Source organism: Mustela nigripes, chromosome 16 (genome assembly GCF_022355385.1).
Source record: "Mustela nigripes isolate SB6536 chromosome 16, MUSNIG.SB6536, whole genome shotgun sequence".
NCBI classification, from domain to species: domain Eukaryota; kingdom Metazoa; phylum Chordata; class Mammalia; order Carnivora; family Mustelidae; genus Mustela; species Mustela nigripes.
The window spans coordinates 56310677-56324065 of NC_081572.1; the positions used below are offsets into that span (position 1 = coordinate 56310677).

Below are 13389 nucleotides of genomic sequence, written 5' to 3' on the forward strand. Positions count from 1 at the left end.
GGTCAACTTTGTGAGGTTGCCGCGGGGGCAAGACATCCATACACAGGCCATGAGGCCTAATTAATAGCAAATTCTGAATTTGAACTTGGGTCCTCTACAAAAAGGCTGTTGGTCACTTGCACAACTCTATTTGTACTTCCCATCTAGGGATGGAGAAAAGAGAGCATCACTACCTGACAGATGGGTCAGACCACTTTTTTGACAGTGGAGTGTTCTTTAAATTTGATCTCTCCCACCCCTGTGATTTAGACATTAATGGGGCTGTTCATGTGCTCACTGGACCGAATTGGAGGGCCCTTGATCAATGAGCAAAGTCATGGGAAGAAGGGGAGAAGGAAAAGGTAGAAGGGGAGAAGAAACAGAGGTGTTGGCTCAGGTGGAAAGTAAATGGAGTAAGAGAGCAATATTCCGGGGGCCCACGGCAAGGGCCGTGAGCTGATCCGTCTGCCAGGATTCCCATCTTAGGCCAAGAGCACCTGCACTTCCTTCTGGAGGGTGAGGGCATGCTCAGTCTGTGTAGCTTGGCTGCCTAGGTCTGATGAAGGAGTGTGTGACACGGCCCCAGCCACCAGGATGCCCCAGGCACCTGCACGCCAGTCCATTCAGATCCAGCCTATCAGGGGGAATTCTGGGATGTGGCGAGAAGGACAGGAAACGACTATGTCTGGAAGTCCTTTGCTTGAATAGCACCTGCTGGCCATGGCCCGGCACGTAGGGTTGAACCCCCTGAAAGAAAGTAGAATTTTGGGTAACGTCACAGAGATTTCAGGAGCATGACTCCTGGTATATCTCACAGATTTGCCAGCGGACTCGTCAACATCTCGGTTTGGAACACTCCCCGGGTAAGAACTGCCTGGGTTCGGCCAGGGACAAAAATAAATATGGCCCCTGAATGGGCTGGAACGGCAGACAGATGAAGTTCCAGGATCTCTAAAAACGGAGTCAACTTTAGTCCATTTCTAAGGCAGTGGAACAGGTTTTCAAACCTCCAGAATCGATTATACGTCAATGCAAGTATTTACCTGGCCTCCTGTGAATGTCTCCTGCTAGCCCTCTTGGGATGTACCCTCTGTCACCCTCCGATACTGTAAACCAGCTTGTTCCGAGGACTAGGAGGACCTCTGGTTCTCAGAGCACGACTGACTGGGATCGTCTCCCGGCAGCTCAGAGTCCTTGTAACAGGGATTAACTAATGTTTGCTAACTAGCTCCCTCTGTACCCTCAACCACCCGACGGATCCTGTGCTGTTGTTATCCTCACTTCACAGAGAAGGAACTCGAACCACAGCAGAGCAAAACTAACTTCCTAAACTCAAACAGCCAGACAGGGGCTGGGAACGCCAGGCAGCCCGGCACCAGGGTCAGGTCTCTCAGGGTAAGTCAAGACTCAGGTCCCGGGTCACGGAGGATCTGGTTCAATGTCCGGCTGGGGCCCCCGACTGGCTGCTCAGACCATCTGAGAAGTGACTCAGGTCCGTCCGGTCCTCCAATCGGTCCAAAGTCTCGTGTTCTCTAAGTGAGAATCCCCAACCGCAGTGCTCTGGTCAGAGTGGAATTACCCTTAATCTTCATCCTCCATCCTGTCAAAGACACCGAGCCCGTCTTGGTCCTGCACCACAGCCTGTTATGTTTGTGTCCGATAGGGGACTGCAGGAAAACATGTGACCACAGAAACCTTCAGGATGTCGACCCCCGGGCTCTATTGTGACCTCGTCATGATGTCACAAGTGATGCGGGTGTCACTGTCGAGGTATCTGGGGTCCAGACAGGGCCACGAAGATGAACGTTCATCTACGGCATCATAACAGACAGCCACAGATGGGAGAACATTTCAGAATTCAGCAATAGAGAGCCAGAAGTGGATCTTTACAGGGGGAGTTATTTCGAATTCTCCACAGCTAGGTTTGGAGCTGGGGCCCCTCCGACCCCGTGTTTCTCTGACCACCTTGGCGTTGTTTCTTTGGTGGGGCTGATTTGCCGCAGGCAGGTATCAGTCTAGAGTCCTTTTCTGCACAGCTCAGAGACCGGGACTCGGAAGGGAGTGTGACTAGCCTATTTCTACCATGAATGCAGCGATTACACACACCTTCTTAACCTATTGAGTAGGGCTCTCATTAGAGACCCCTTTTTATTTAAAAGATTTATTTACTGTATAGAGAGAGAAAGAGCACAAGTTGGGGGGCAGAGGGGGCGGGGGAGGGAATCTCAAACAGATTCTGCACTAAGCGCAGATGCGGGGCTCAATCCCACAACTCTGAGATCATCATGACCTGAGCCCAAATCAAGAGTTGGGCACTTAATCAAATGAGCCACCCAAGTGCCCCGAGACTCTTACATTGTCCACTCAGAAAATTGGGGTCTGGAGAGGATGTTTGAAGGATCGATAAAGCTCACAGGAACCCATCAATTGGAGTCGATGAACCCATCAGTTGGAGTCAATGCCTCCAACTTTGTCCAATTTACATTAACTGTGACTTCCAAAATAGGGTGCTACAGCTCGATTTCCCTCAGAAATTTCGCACACTTGTTAAAGAATAAGAAAACAAGGCTTAAGGAGAACAGACCAATTTTCCTGGAAGGAAAACCATTAAATTGAAATTCATTCTGGAAAGATCAAAATCCTTTCCCACTTATTCTCACAGCCTTTCTTGCCAGGTTCCTATAGAGGGAAAAGCAGGCTCAGGGAAGGGGACACCGAGGGGTCTCGGGCATCCCCATGGAAGACCTGGGATGGCAAACATAGCTACCAAGGTCCATGTGTCATCTTCTCTTACTAAACCTCCAAGTCTGGCATCCAGGGAAAACGCTCCAGCCCATGACGCATTACGGACACCACCACTAACACTTGGGACCTGCTCATGGTATCCAAGGGGATCCCAAAAAGTTGAGACCTTCTAGGGGAGAAACCAAGAGGGTACACATGAGTCAGCACCCAATCCCCAAGAGGACTGAGGAAGGGAGACTGACCTTAGAAGGGCATGGGAGCCAAAGATAACAAATGAGCACCACCAGAGGAGGAAAGAACTGGAAATAGCAGGATTCCTAGACTCCCCGAGCCCAAGACGACACGTGTGGTGCACGTTGCCAGAGACTTGCCAACTCCACACTTGAGAACCTCGATGCCTTTTGAAATGCAAGCGCACGGATCTACTGGCCTCTATGTCACCCTGTGGGGCCAAGTGGCTGGGTCCTCTCAGCTCTTCCTATTTTGGAACTGTGGTTCAAAGCAGTCTTTCTCGGGCCACCTGGCTGGGTCAGTGGTTTAAAGCATCTGACTTGATTCCTGCTAAGGTCATGATCTCAGGGTCTCAGGGTCATGGGATTGAGCCCCTGGTTGGGCTCCGCACTCAGTGGTGTTTGCTTGAGTATTTCCCTCTCTCTCTGCCCCTCCCCCTGCTCACTCTCTCTAAAATAAATAAAATGTTGAAAAAAAAAAGTCTTTCTCACTAGGGGGGAAAAAAAACCTTCTTTCTTCCTTAAGGAAAAAAATAAAAGTAGCTGAGACATACTAATGAGTCACACGATAGGTATGAAGAAAACCTGATTTCTGGAGTCTAATGTCTTGTACAACTGGTTCCCATCGGAGAGGAAGTATTTCTAGAAAACAGACTAAGTACAGACCCAGGGTCAGGCGTAGCAGCTTCCCAGTAAGAATTAGTGACGGGATATTTGTCAGAGCAGCTAGAAAGGAGAGAGTAAAGCTCAAGGAAACGGGACGGTCGGCTACCAGTGTATGGGGAAGGCTCAGACTCTCAGACCTTGTAAGTACGAGTCCTCCAGATAGAGACCTGAGGGGACTCCCATTTCTTTAAAGAGAGCAAAGTCAATTTATTTAAAATTTCAGACACAACTCAGGTTACTACTTTGATATCGACAGCACGGAGCCAAGCCGGCACAGCGGGAACAGAACAAGATCACTGGTAGGGGTGCCTGGCCAGCCTAAGGCAGCTCTTGATCTCAAAGAGTTGTGGATTCGAGTCTCACACTGGGTGCAGAGATAACTTAAAATTATAATCTTTGAGGGGAAAAAAAGATCAGTTGTTAAATGTGAATAACTCAGAGAGCCGTCTGCATGTTTCACCAATGGGCTTTTATTAAAACTGTATATAGATCTCATACTTAATTTTTTCTTAAAGAGAACTTCTATTCCTAGTATCAAAATAGTTCTTTTTTTTTTAAATACTTGAAAAACAGTAATACAATTATTTTGCTATATATTAAATATCTTCCTATGATCTCAATCACTTCTGTTCCATCTCTCCCCGAATCCTGCCTGAAGGTCACTATGACGGGTTTTGGCATCTTGAAGGCTTTATCCCAGAGAAGCATTAGAGATTTGAGAAAGAGAAGCCTGTGGCAAGAACTGATTTGATGTCTTAGGCTCCTATTTACGAGGCTTCTCTGCAGGGTTAGATGCTGTCTAACTGGGCCACGTTGCAATCTTTCTCCCCAGTATGTCCTCAGGCGGGGGAATTAGGGAAACAAATCCCTTCTTGCCCTGAACCGGTAATGTTGACTCAACAGCACCATCTCGTGGCTGACGCGTATGAAAGCACCCAACGGTACAGGAAGGTATTTGGACATGCTATGTTGGAGATCTAGAGGTGGGGACCAAAAAAAAAAAAATTTTTTTTTTTTTTTTTTTAATTTTCAGGGGTCACAAGACAACTGGCTTCCAGAAAGCCCACTCTTGACACAAAAGAAGCTTCTTGCAGCTGCTCTGTCTCGAGCTCACCAGCTTGGTGGGGGCTGGAACACACCATCAAAAACTGGACTCAGGTAATGTTTTCTTCCGGCTTAAAGAAAGGGTGTGGTATTTCACCTTCTGCAAGGTGCCAACAGGAGTGTGGTCCCCGGGAACTGTCCTCTGTGACGGGCCCAGGGCACTGGCCCTCGTGGGCCTGCCAGCTTTGCGAGGGAGGCGCAGAGAGCTGGGTGCTGACCAGACGTCCCTCTCCAGGCAGCTAGCGGACGCCCTGGCCAGGCTCTCTCGGATCTGGAAGGAAGGCGGGGAGCCTCGGGTGTGCTCATCCACAGCCGGGCTCAGCCTGCTGCTCGCCAGGGACACTGGGGATGCCCGGAGGGCCGCCTCCGCCCTGTTATGCTTGTGCTCTTTCTTCCAAAACACAGATCTCAGCAAGGTGAGGGTCCCCTGTGGGAATCTGTCTGCCTCAGGGTCTCTGGCCTCCACGCTGGCCCTCATCCTGGCTAAGGTATTCTGGCGGTTGTCTGTGCTGTTTCTAGGTAACACCGCAGGGCCCAAAGGCTCCTTGGTCGGGGAGGGTACCCTGCTGTGGCTCCCTGCCTGGCTATTTCCATTGCAGTTCGCGGTCTTCTGGCCCTCGGGCCGGGCTCGTTTCTCAGTCCCCACTGAAGGCATCACCATGAGGGGCAGGTCAAACTGTCTGGGGAGCCTGATCTCCTGACTTTCATGTTCCTTGGCTTTCCTCGAGTTCAGACCATCTGGGACTCCGGGGGCTGCAGAGGGGCTGGCGTGGCTCGAGGGGCAGGGCATTCCAGCCGGTGGCCTCTCAGTGGCTCGCCCACCCTCTTCGCCCTGAGCAGAGCTGGCAGCGTCCGACTTCACATCCTCGCCGGCAGCACCCGTCAACAGCGGCACGATGGACTGGCTCGTGGATCGGGGCCTCCGCCTGGACTCCAAGTACTCCACCAGCTCAGCGGATGCACCCAGGGGTTTCTCCCTGGGTCTAAAAGACCATCGGAGGGGCATGGTCTTGAAGGGCCCCTGTTTGGCTCTAGAAGGGGTGGGCTCCTTCATGCTGATGCTTCGACCTCGTATGCCCCGTACCAAAGGCTTGGACGTCAACCCTCCTGAAAGAGACACCAAGAACATCAGTGCCCAAATTTCCCTCCAGGTGCATTGAGTGACTATGATGCCTGGCGTCGACCAGACATGGGTTGAGATCTCTGATGCATCAGGCAGCACTGGGGTCGGGGACACATCAGCACATAGGACCCCAGGGTTCTAGCTCTTGGGAGCACTCATGTGTGCACCTGCTGTCCCATGGAATTCATTTACCTCTTCGAAGCCACTGGGCAAGCCAGTGCCAAAAAAGGGAGCTACACGCCCAGACAGCCCAGACTCCAGGTCAAGCCCAGTCTTGGAGGAATCTAGTCCTATGGCAGAACATCATTTTCATTTATAGCTGAGTATTTGCACAAAGCAGAATGCTCAGCAAAAGTCCCTCCTCTTCCAGGTCAAACTAGGTGCTTGTACTTTTCAAGTGCGAGACTCTCAGATATCCTACCCTGGGCTGAAAAATAAATCAAATGTGCATTGAGTTTTATCAGAGCTACCACTTACTGTCTTCCCTGTGTGTTTCGCAGCACCTGTCTGTAGTTGGAAACACATTTTTGATGTGTAATGTGAAATGAGAATCTAGAAAAACCATGTGATCCCACTTGCACACATGTGTGCAATAAACACTAAAGTGACAAGGCACCAAGGGGGCCCTGGGATGCTGTGTGTGGTTGATTTTCTTCTTAATTCTTTCCTAAATCTTACTGTTTCTAAAGGGAATACACAGATAACCATGGCTGTATATTTTTTCTTAAGAAACAGTTATGAAAACAATTCCCTTGACAATGGCATCAAAAGGAATAAAATACTTAGGAATTAACTGAAGGGGTGAAAGACTTGTACAATACTACAAACATTAAGAAGAAAGAAGTTAAAGACAGAAATGAAAGACATCCCATGTTCATGGATTCAAAAGCTTAATATTGCTGAAATGATATTACCCAAAGCAACTGATCTACAGCATCAGCCCAATCCCCACCAAAATCCCAATGGGGATTTTTATGGAGATAAAAAAATTCATCCTGAGGGGCGCCTGGGTGGCTCAGTGGGTTAAGGCCTCTGCCTTTGGCTCAGGTCATGATCTCAGGGTCCTGGGATCGAGCTCCACGTCAGGCTCTCTGCTCAGTGGGGAGCCTGCTTCCCCCCTTCTCTCTCTGCCTGCCTTTCTGCCTACTTGTGATCTCTGTCAAATAAATAAATAAAATCTTTAAAAAAAGAAAAAATCCATCCTGAAATTCATATGATGGAGTATTGAGCAACTTCCACAGCCAGTTCCAAAACGACAAACACTGCATGATTTCCCCGCATGAGGAGCTCAGAAGGGTCGAAACCAGAGAGAAAGAGAGTGAACAGGTAGCGGCCAGGGCGAAGGGAAGGGGAGGGTGTCACATTACTGTGAAATGGACAGACTTTCAGATCTACAAGATGAAAAGAGTCACGGGCGTGGATGCGAACACCCAAAATGTGTGCTTAAAATGGTCAAAAGGATCAACTTCGTTCTATGTATTTTAACATAATACATGCAAAAAGTAAAGCAACTCGCAGTCATTGGTCACTGAACCATTATACTGCCTTGGCTCATCCACAGCCGGGCTCAGCCTGCTGCTTGATGTCCAAGATGCCTGTCATTGTGAAGGGGGGGAAGCTTCACCCGCACGAACCACACGGTGCAGGGACAGTCACATGCATTTCGAAGAAGATCTGACGTCAACCACACAGCCTTTGGCCCACAGCCGACACACACACCGGTGAGCATGAGATCAGCCCTACCCCTCCTCCATACAACACCCCTGTTGTCAGCACAGCCAACTGGGATGAACTCGAGGCAGAGGGACCCAGGGTTCTCAGGGGACGGGCGAAAGCTCAGGGAGTGCCGGCTCCTGGGGAAGAGGTGATGGGAAGGCAGAGCCCAGTGCCCACTGGTGCCTGGAGGGGTATGACAGCATCTGAGGCTCCTGGGGAATTTTACCTGCCCTGGACCGTTCTGGTGGCTTTTAATAATTTTTTTTCACATGGTATTATTTTCTTTAAAGCATTTCCTCAGATCGGTCAGCAAGAAACATAATGTCGCCCAAAATAGCTTACAGCTTCAATTTCGATGGACCCTGTTGCTCCCCCATTAAGTTCCCATCCTGGGGTCTGAGACATGCATGTTTTTTGCCCACAACCCTGGGAAGGGTAGAAAGGGAAGCTTTTATTTGGAGGACAAAACTGTGACTTTCAGCTTTTCAGGACAAGAGGACACAGCTGGCAGCCTGGCAGGTGGTTTGGCAGTGCGGCCCCTCTTCCTGGATGAAAGGCTGGGGGCCTGGCCCGTGTCACCCCTGCAGCTCCCTTGCACGGGGACTGCAGATGCCCATGCGAGCCCTTCCTCCTCTTTCTCCAGACGGCAGCAGGGGAGGCACAGTGGGTGTGGTATACAGACAGAAGGGACAAGAAAGAGCCCATGCTGATGCTTACTGTTCACAGAGCTCTCCCTTCTGGGGGAGAGGAGGCAGCTGCTCCTGCTCGTCCCTGGGGGGACCTCCTGGAGACCGGGAGCTGGAGGCAGAGGTAGCGTTCAGAGATGCCCAAGTGAGGGCTCTTCCCCACCCTGGAATTGTGGCCTTGTTCACACTTGGTCAGCTTGGGAAGCAGGAAGGGCCTAGAGCCTTAAGCCACATGGAAGACGTAAGTAGTTAAGTCCTTCCTGAAGGATATAGAAACCCCAGGGCCTGCCTGATGGGCTTCCCAGGTCCCACGAGGCCTCCTCACACAGATGGTGGCCGTGGCCGGGCAACTGGAGGGCACAGCCCCCGCCTGCACCATGCCTCTGGGAATGACAGATGCTGCCCTAGGAAATGCCCTATCTGTTCCCCTGTGACTCTGTTTCCTCGGCTAATGAAATCAGCATCAGTCTGACCTCCTGATGCGTGCTGTGAGCAGGGGCGGGTTCTACCCAGCCATCCTTAGTCCCATAAAACAGGACCAGCCTCCGGGTCCACTGGTCTCAGTCTGTGCAAAGATTTCCACTGTGCCTCTTAGAGCCACCCCCTGACGCAGTCAAGGGATACGTAATGAGAGCCTGCTGGGTGCCAAGGGCTATTTCCGGTGCTGGGAATACAGCTGTGGGAAAAAAAGCCCAAAGTGCCTGTCCCTAAGGGGGTTTGCCAGAAAGCAACAATGTTTGCTATGGTGGAATATAGTGCTGAGAGCTATGACAAAGAATGAGGGGGTGTAGTGTGGTCAGCGACAGAGGAGTGAGGAGAGACCTGAGGGAAAGAGAGGAAGAAGCCATGTGGAGACTGGGGGAAAATAGCATGCTGGCATTGGGAACAGCAAGTGCAAAGGCCCTGTGGCACTAGTGAGCTTGGTGGGTCAGAAAAGCAGCAAACAGACCACCAAGGCTATAACCAAGGGAGAAGAGGCTCTCCACTAAGGGTTCTCATCTTCTGCCCCCATCTGTATTTGGAGACCTCATTATCTCTGGTTGCAGAGGCAACCTGGGGCAAGCCTGACCCCCTGACTGTCCTCTGGTCCCCTAGAGGGTGAGGACAAGATACATGGCTGAGCCCCCTCCATCTCTGTGACTAGGCCAGGAGGATGAGGCTGGCAAGGGGAAGGGCTGCCTTGGGAGCCAAGGCCGACTGACCCTTCCATCACTCCCAAGAATGAGGGAGCCACAATGGGCAGAAACAACAAAAAAAAACAACAACCCATGGAAGGAGGTCTGGGAGTCAGAGAATAAGAATCAGCAGAACCGGGACACCTGGGTGGCTCAGTTGGTTGGGCAGCCTGCCTTTGGCTCAGGTCATGATCCCAAGGTCCTGGGATGGAGTCCCACATTAGGTTCCTTAGTCGGCAGGGAGCCTGCTTCTCCTTCTGCCTACTGCTCCCCCTACTTGTGCACTACACACCCCACACACAAATAAATAAATAAATAAATAGAATCAACGGAACCGTGCGAACCAACAGAACAGGGCCCCAAAGAAACAGAGCCACTGGAAGAACAGAGAAAAAGAGCTCTCGGGGGCATTCACGTATAGGACAAGAGAGGGCTGAAAAAAGGTCTTCTAGGTTTTAAAACGCAGTAAATGCATTGAAGGCCCACAGGGTCACTGCTGAGACTCAAATCAGTGGCAGAAAAGATAAAGGGAAAGGAACATCTCACACCTTAGAGCAAAATGACACAGAAAAATGACAGGGAAAAGCTAAATCAGAAAATGGATCCAGGGGGGCCCACCAGGCAAATACCAGGAATTTGAAAAGTCAGATGATAATTAAAAGAACAGTTTCCCTAAAGAAAAGCTGTGTCTGCAGACGGTCAGGCTCTGGAGGTTGTAGGTTGTACATGAACGAAAACACAGACCTAGCCACATACAGGTGCAATTTCCAAATTCCAAGGTCAAAGACAGACTCGCAAATGCTTTCAGTGAGAAAGAACAAATGATTTTCAGGAAGGAAGGGAAAAAATAAAAAGGCTTCTCACCTGCAACCCTGACATCTACAGACACTGGAGAGGAAGAATTCTAATCCAATGAGTCCTCCAACTAGCCAAGGGGCCACCCAGGCTCCGGTCCAAGGAAATACCCGTGCCTCTGCAGAGGGATGGGCGTGTCACCCACCCTTGGAAAGGACTCTGACCTAACACTGAAGATTCAGAACCCAGACCTCAAGACGCAGGAGCACAGAAAGAAGAAAGACGGGGTGCTCCGCAGAGCCTGCTGCCCATGTACCACGTACCCCCGCCGGGTCTCACGATGGGGCTACAAAGTGATGTTTGCATGTGTGGGATCTGGAAAGGCTCAGCGCTCACAGCCTGAAACCGAGGGCTGGAGCATCTCTGAGAATCTACCAGGGGAGGGAGTAAAGTGAAGGAGGGGGCTCCTAAAACAGACCAGAGGGAACTCTTAAAAGCATTTCAAAGTGCTCATTTTGGGGCACCTGGGTGGCTCAGTGGGTTAAGCCTCTGCCTTCAGTCAGGTCATGGTCTCAGGGTCCTGGATCGAACCCACATCAAGATCTCTGCTCAGCAGGGAGCCTGCTTCCTTCTCTCTCTGCCTGCCTCTCTGCCTGCTTGTGATCTCTGTCAAGTAAACAAATAAAATCTTAAAAAAAAAAAAAAAAGAAAGAAAGAAAAGAATGAAGGGACAATGAATTAGATGGAAAAGCAGGGTAGAACTTCCAGATGAAGGGAAAAAAAGGAACAAAGAGCAACATGATCAACTCAGCAAAAATAAGGAAAAAAGAAAAAACCAGTAATAAGAAAAAATTTTTTCAATGAAACAAAATCAAGTTTATGGTTGTTACTTTAAATTCTATGAATGGACACGGGGCATCTGGGTGGCTCAGCCGGTTAAGCATCTGCCATCGGCTCAGGTCATGATCCCAAGGTCCTGGGACTGAGTCCAACGTCAGGATCTCTGCTCAGTGGGGAGCCTGCTTCCCCCCTCCCTCTGCCTGCCACTCCCCCTGTTGGTGCATGCTCTCTCTCTGGCAAATAAATCAAATCTTTAAAAAAGATGTATCAATGGACTGAACGCTCCCCTTTTAGAGAAGCTCTCAATTTCTGACATTAAAAATATATAATAAAAATAATAAAACTGCAACAGTGTTTACTGAAAATCACTTAAAGTTAGCTCCAAAGGAAAAATTCATAAAGCAAAGAATAGCAAAATGATACCCGACAAATGCAAATAAAAAGAAAGAAGGTAAGGGTAGAACTAATCTTGAACAAGATAGAATTTTCTTTTTTAGATTTTATGTATTTAATTTGAGAGCGAGAGCACAAGCAGAGGGAGAGACACAAGGGAAGGAGAGAGAGGATCTCAAGGAGGCTCTCCGTGGAGCCCAGAGCTGGACAAGAGACTCAATCCCATGACCCTCAGATCCGGACCTGAGTGGAAATCAAGAGTCGGACCCTCAACCGACTGAGCCACCCAGGCGCCCCTTGACAACGTAGAACTTAAGATGAAAAGCATCAAGCTAGATAAAGAGCCACATTATAATGAAAACAGACAGTTTATAAAGAAGACCTAACAGTAAGCAGAGGAAATATAAAGCAGAAATTATTGAAGTCTCTGGATACCTGATTAAAAACACGGCCACACAGGAAGGTTGCAATAGTTAGACTTCCTTCCTAGCCAGGCAGTCCCTGATAAAGTCAATTTAAAGACAAGGTGAAGTGAATCCCAAAATCAACGCACCTCATTTAGCAGTTACAACACAAAGCTCGTATCCCTCCAAAAGACACAACGGGCATTATTTCATGCGTACACAGAAGACAGACGAAATAATGAATGTGTACTTAACCTGGTCATAAATAAGGGAGTGCTTTTTGAAAACCACATTCTTGGGATCACAACCCATAAAATTAGAAAGAATTAAAGGGAGATATCACGTCCCCCCCAAATCATAAATGCTTGAAAACTCCCAGATAACCTTCAAAATGGAAATAAAACCCAGAATAACACAGTCTGGACCGGTAAAGCATGATAAAATGAAAAGCAAAGTCTCCAAGGCCCAATAAAAGCCACAGGGATAATTTACCATCAGAAGCACATCTGCTGAAAGGATGAAATCCCAGGGCCCCTTTCTGCATCGGGGCGGGGTTGGGGATGGGGTGGGGGGGACTTCTGCGAAGGGCCCCAGCCGCTGGGGTCTTGTTTGTTTGTTTGTTTTTTCAATAAAATTTGCAAAAGTAAGGTGTTTTCACATCCTCCCTTTTTTTTTCAAAAGATTTTATTTGTTCTATTTATTAGACAGAGAGAGAGATCACAAGTAGGCAGAGAGGCAGGCAGAGAGAGGAGGAAGCAGGCTCCCCACTGAGCAGAGAGCCCGATGCAGGGCTTGATCCCAGGACCCTGAAGCTGAACCCACTGAGCCACCCAGGTGCCCCATCACATCCTCCTTCCTGAAGAGCTTCTCCCTACACCGGTCCCCAGTGACAGAAGTTATAGTTCCCACAAAACTTGGGTCCATCGCTGTCGGTTAAAATGCACTTAGGGTGCCTGGGTGGCTCAGTCGGTGAAGCATCTGCCTTTGGCTCAGGTCATGATCCCAGAGTCCTGGGATCAAGTTCCGTGTTGGGCTACCCACTTGGCAGGGAGCCTGCTTCTCTCCCTCCCTCTGCCATTCACCCTTGCTTGTGCTCTCTGGTGCACTCTGTCAAATAAATAAATAAAATCTTAGAAAAATAAATAAATGGATTAAAATGCCTTTCGAAATCTAATAGTATAGCTACTGGAAAGACAGAACTCCCCAGCTGTCCATGTTCCTCTCCAGAGAACCTGAACATTCCTTTTGACGGTGACAAAATTCTCCCCCAAACCCACAGAGACAGGGCACGGGACCAACCGCCAACGAAACCTGTATGCTGGAGTTAGATCCTGCCCAGGCCAGAAAATAAGAAAAGAGGCTGGCTGGATTCGACTGTCTCAACAGGTTCCAAAATCCCATCACCATTTCAGTCAAACCTCAAGAGGGACCACTCCCTTCGGAAGCCAGGCTCTTGCCAAGGCCACGCGAATAAACTTGGTTTTGCAATTTACACCAGGGAGCTGTGGAGCGGGGGGGGGGGGGGGGGGGGGG

The 13389-nt window shown here is 49.5% G+C and overlaps 1 protein-coding gene across 2 annotated transcripts in view; it reads right to left on the bottom strand.

Annotated features, from left to right (window-relative positions):
* Nucleotides 1-4075: 4075 nt before the first annotated feature.
* The window catches only part of USP43 (ubiquitin specific peptidase 43), a 51692-nt gene continuing 42378 nt past the window's right edge, over nucleotides 4076-13389 (bottom strand). For both annotated transcript variants that reach the window (XM_059379407.1, XM_059379406.1), the window contains exon 15: nucleotides 4076-5831. In XM_059379407.1, coding sequence (XP_059235390.1) covers nucleotides 4762-5831 — 1070 coding nt within the window. In that variant the 3' untranslated portion in view covers nucleotides 4076-4761. The remainder of the gene's footprint in view (nucleotides 5832-13389) is intronic.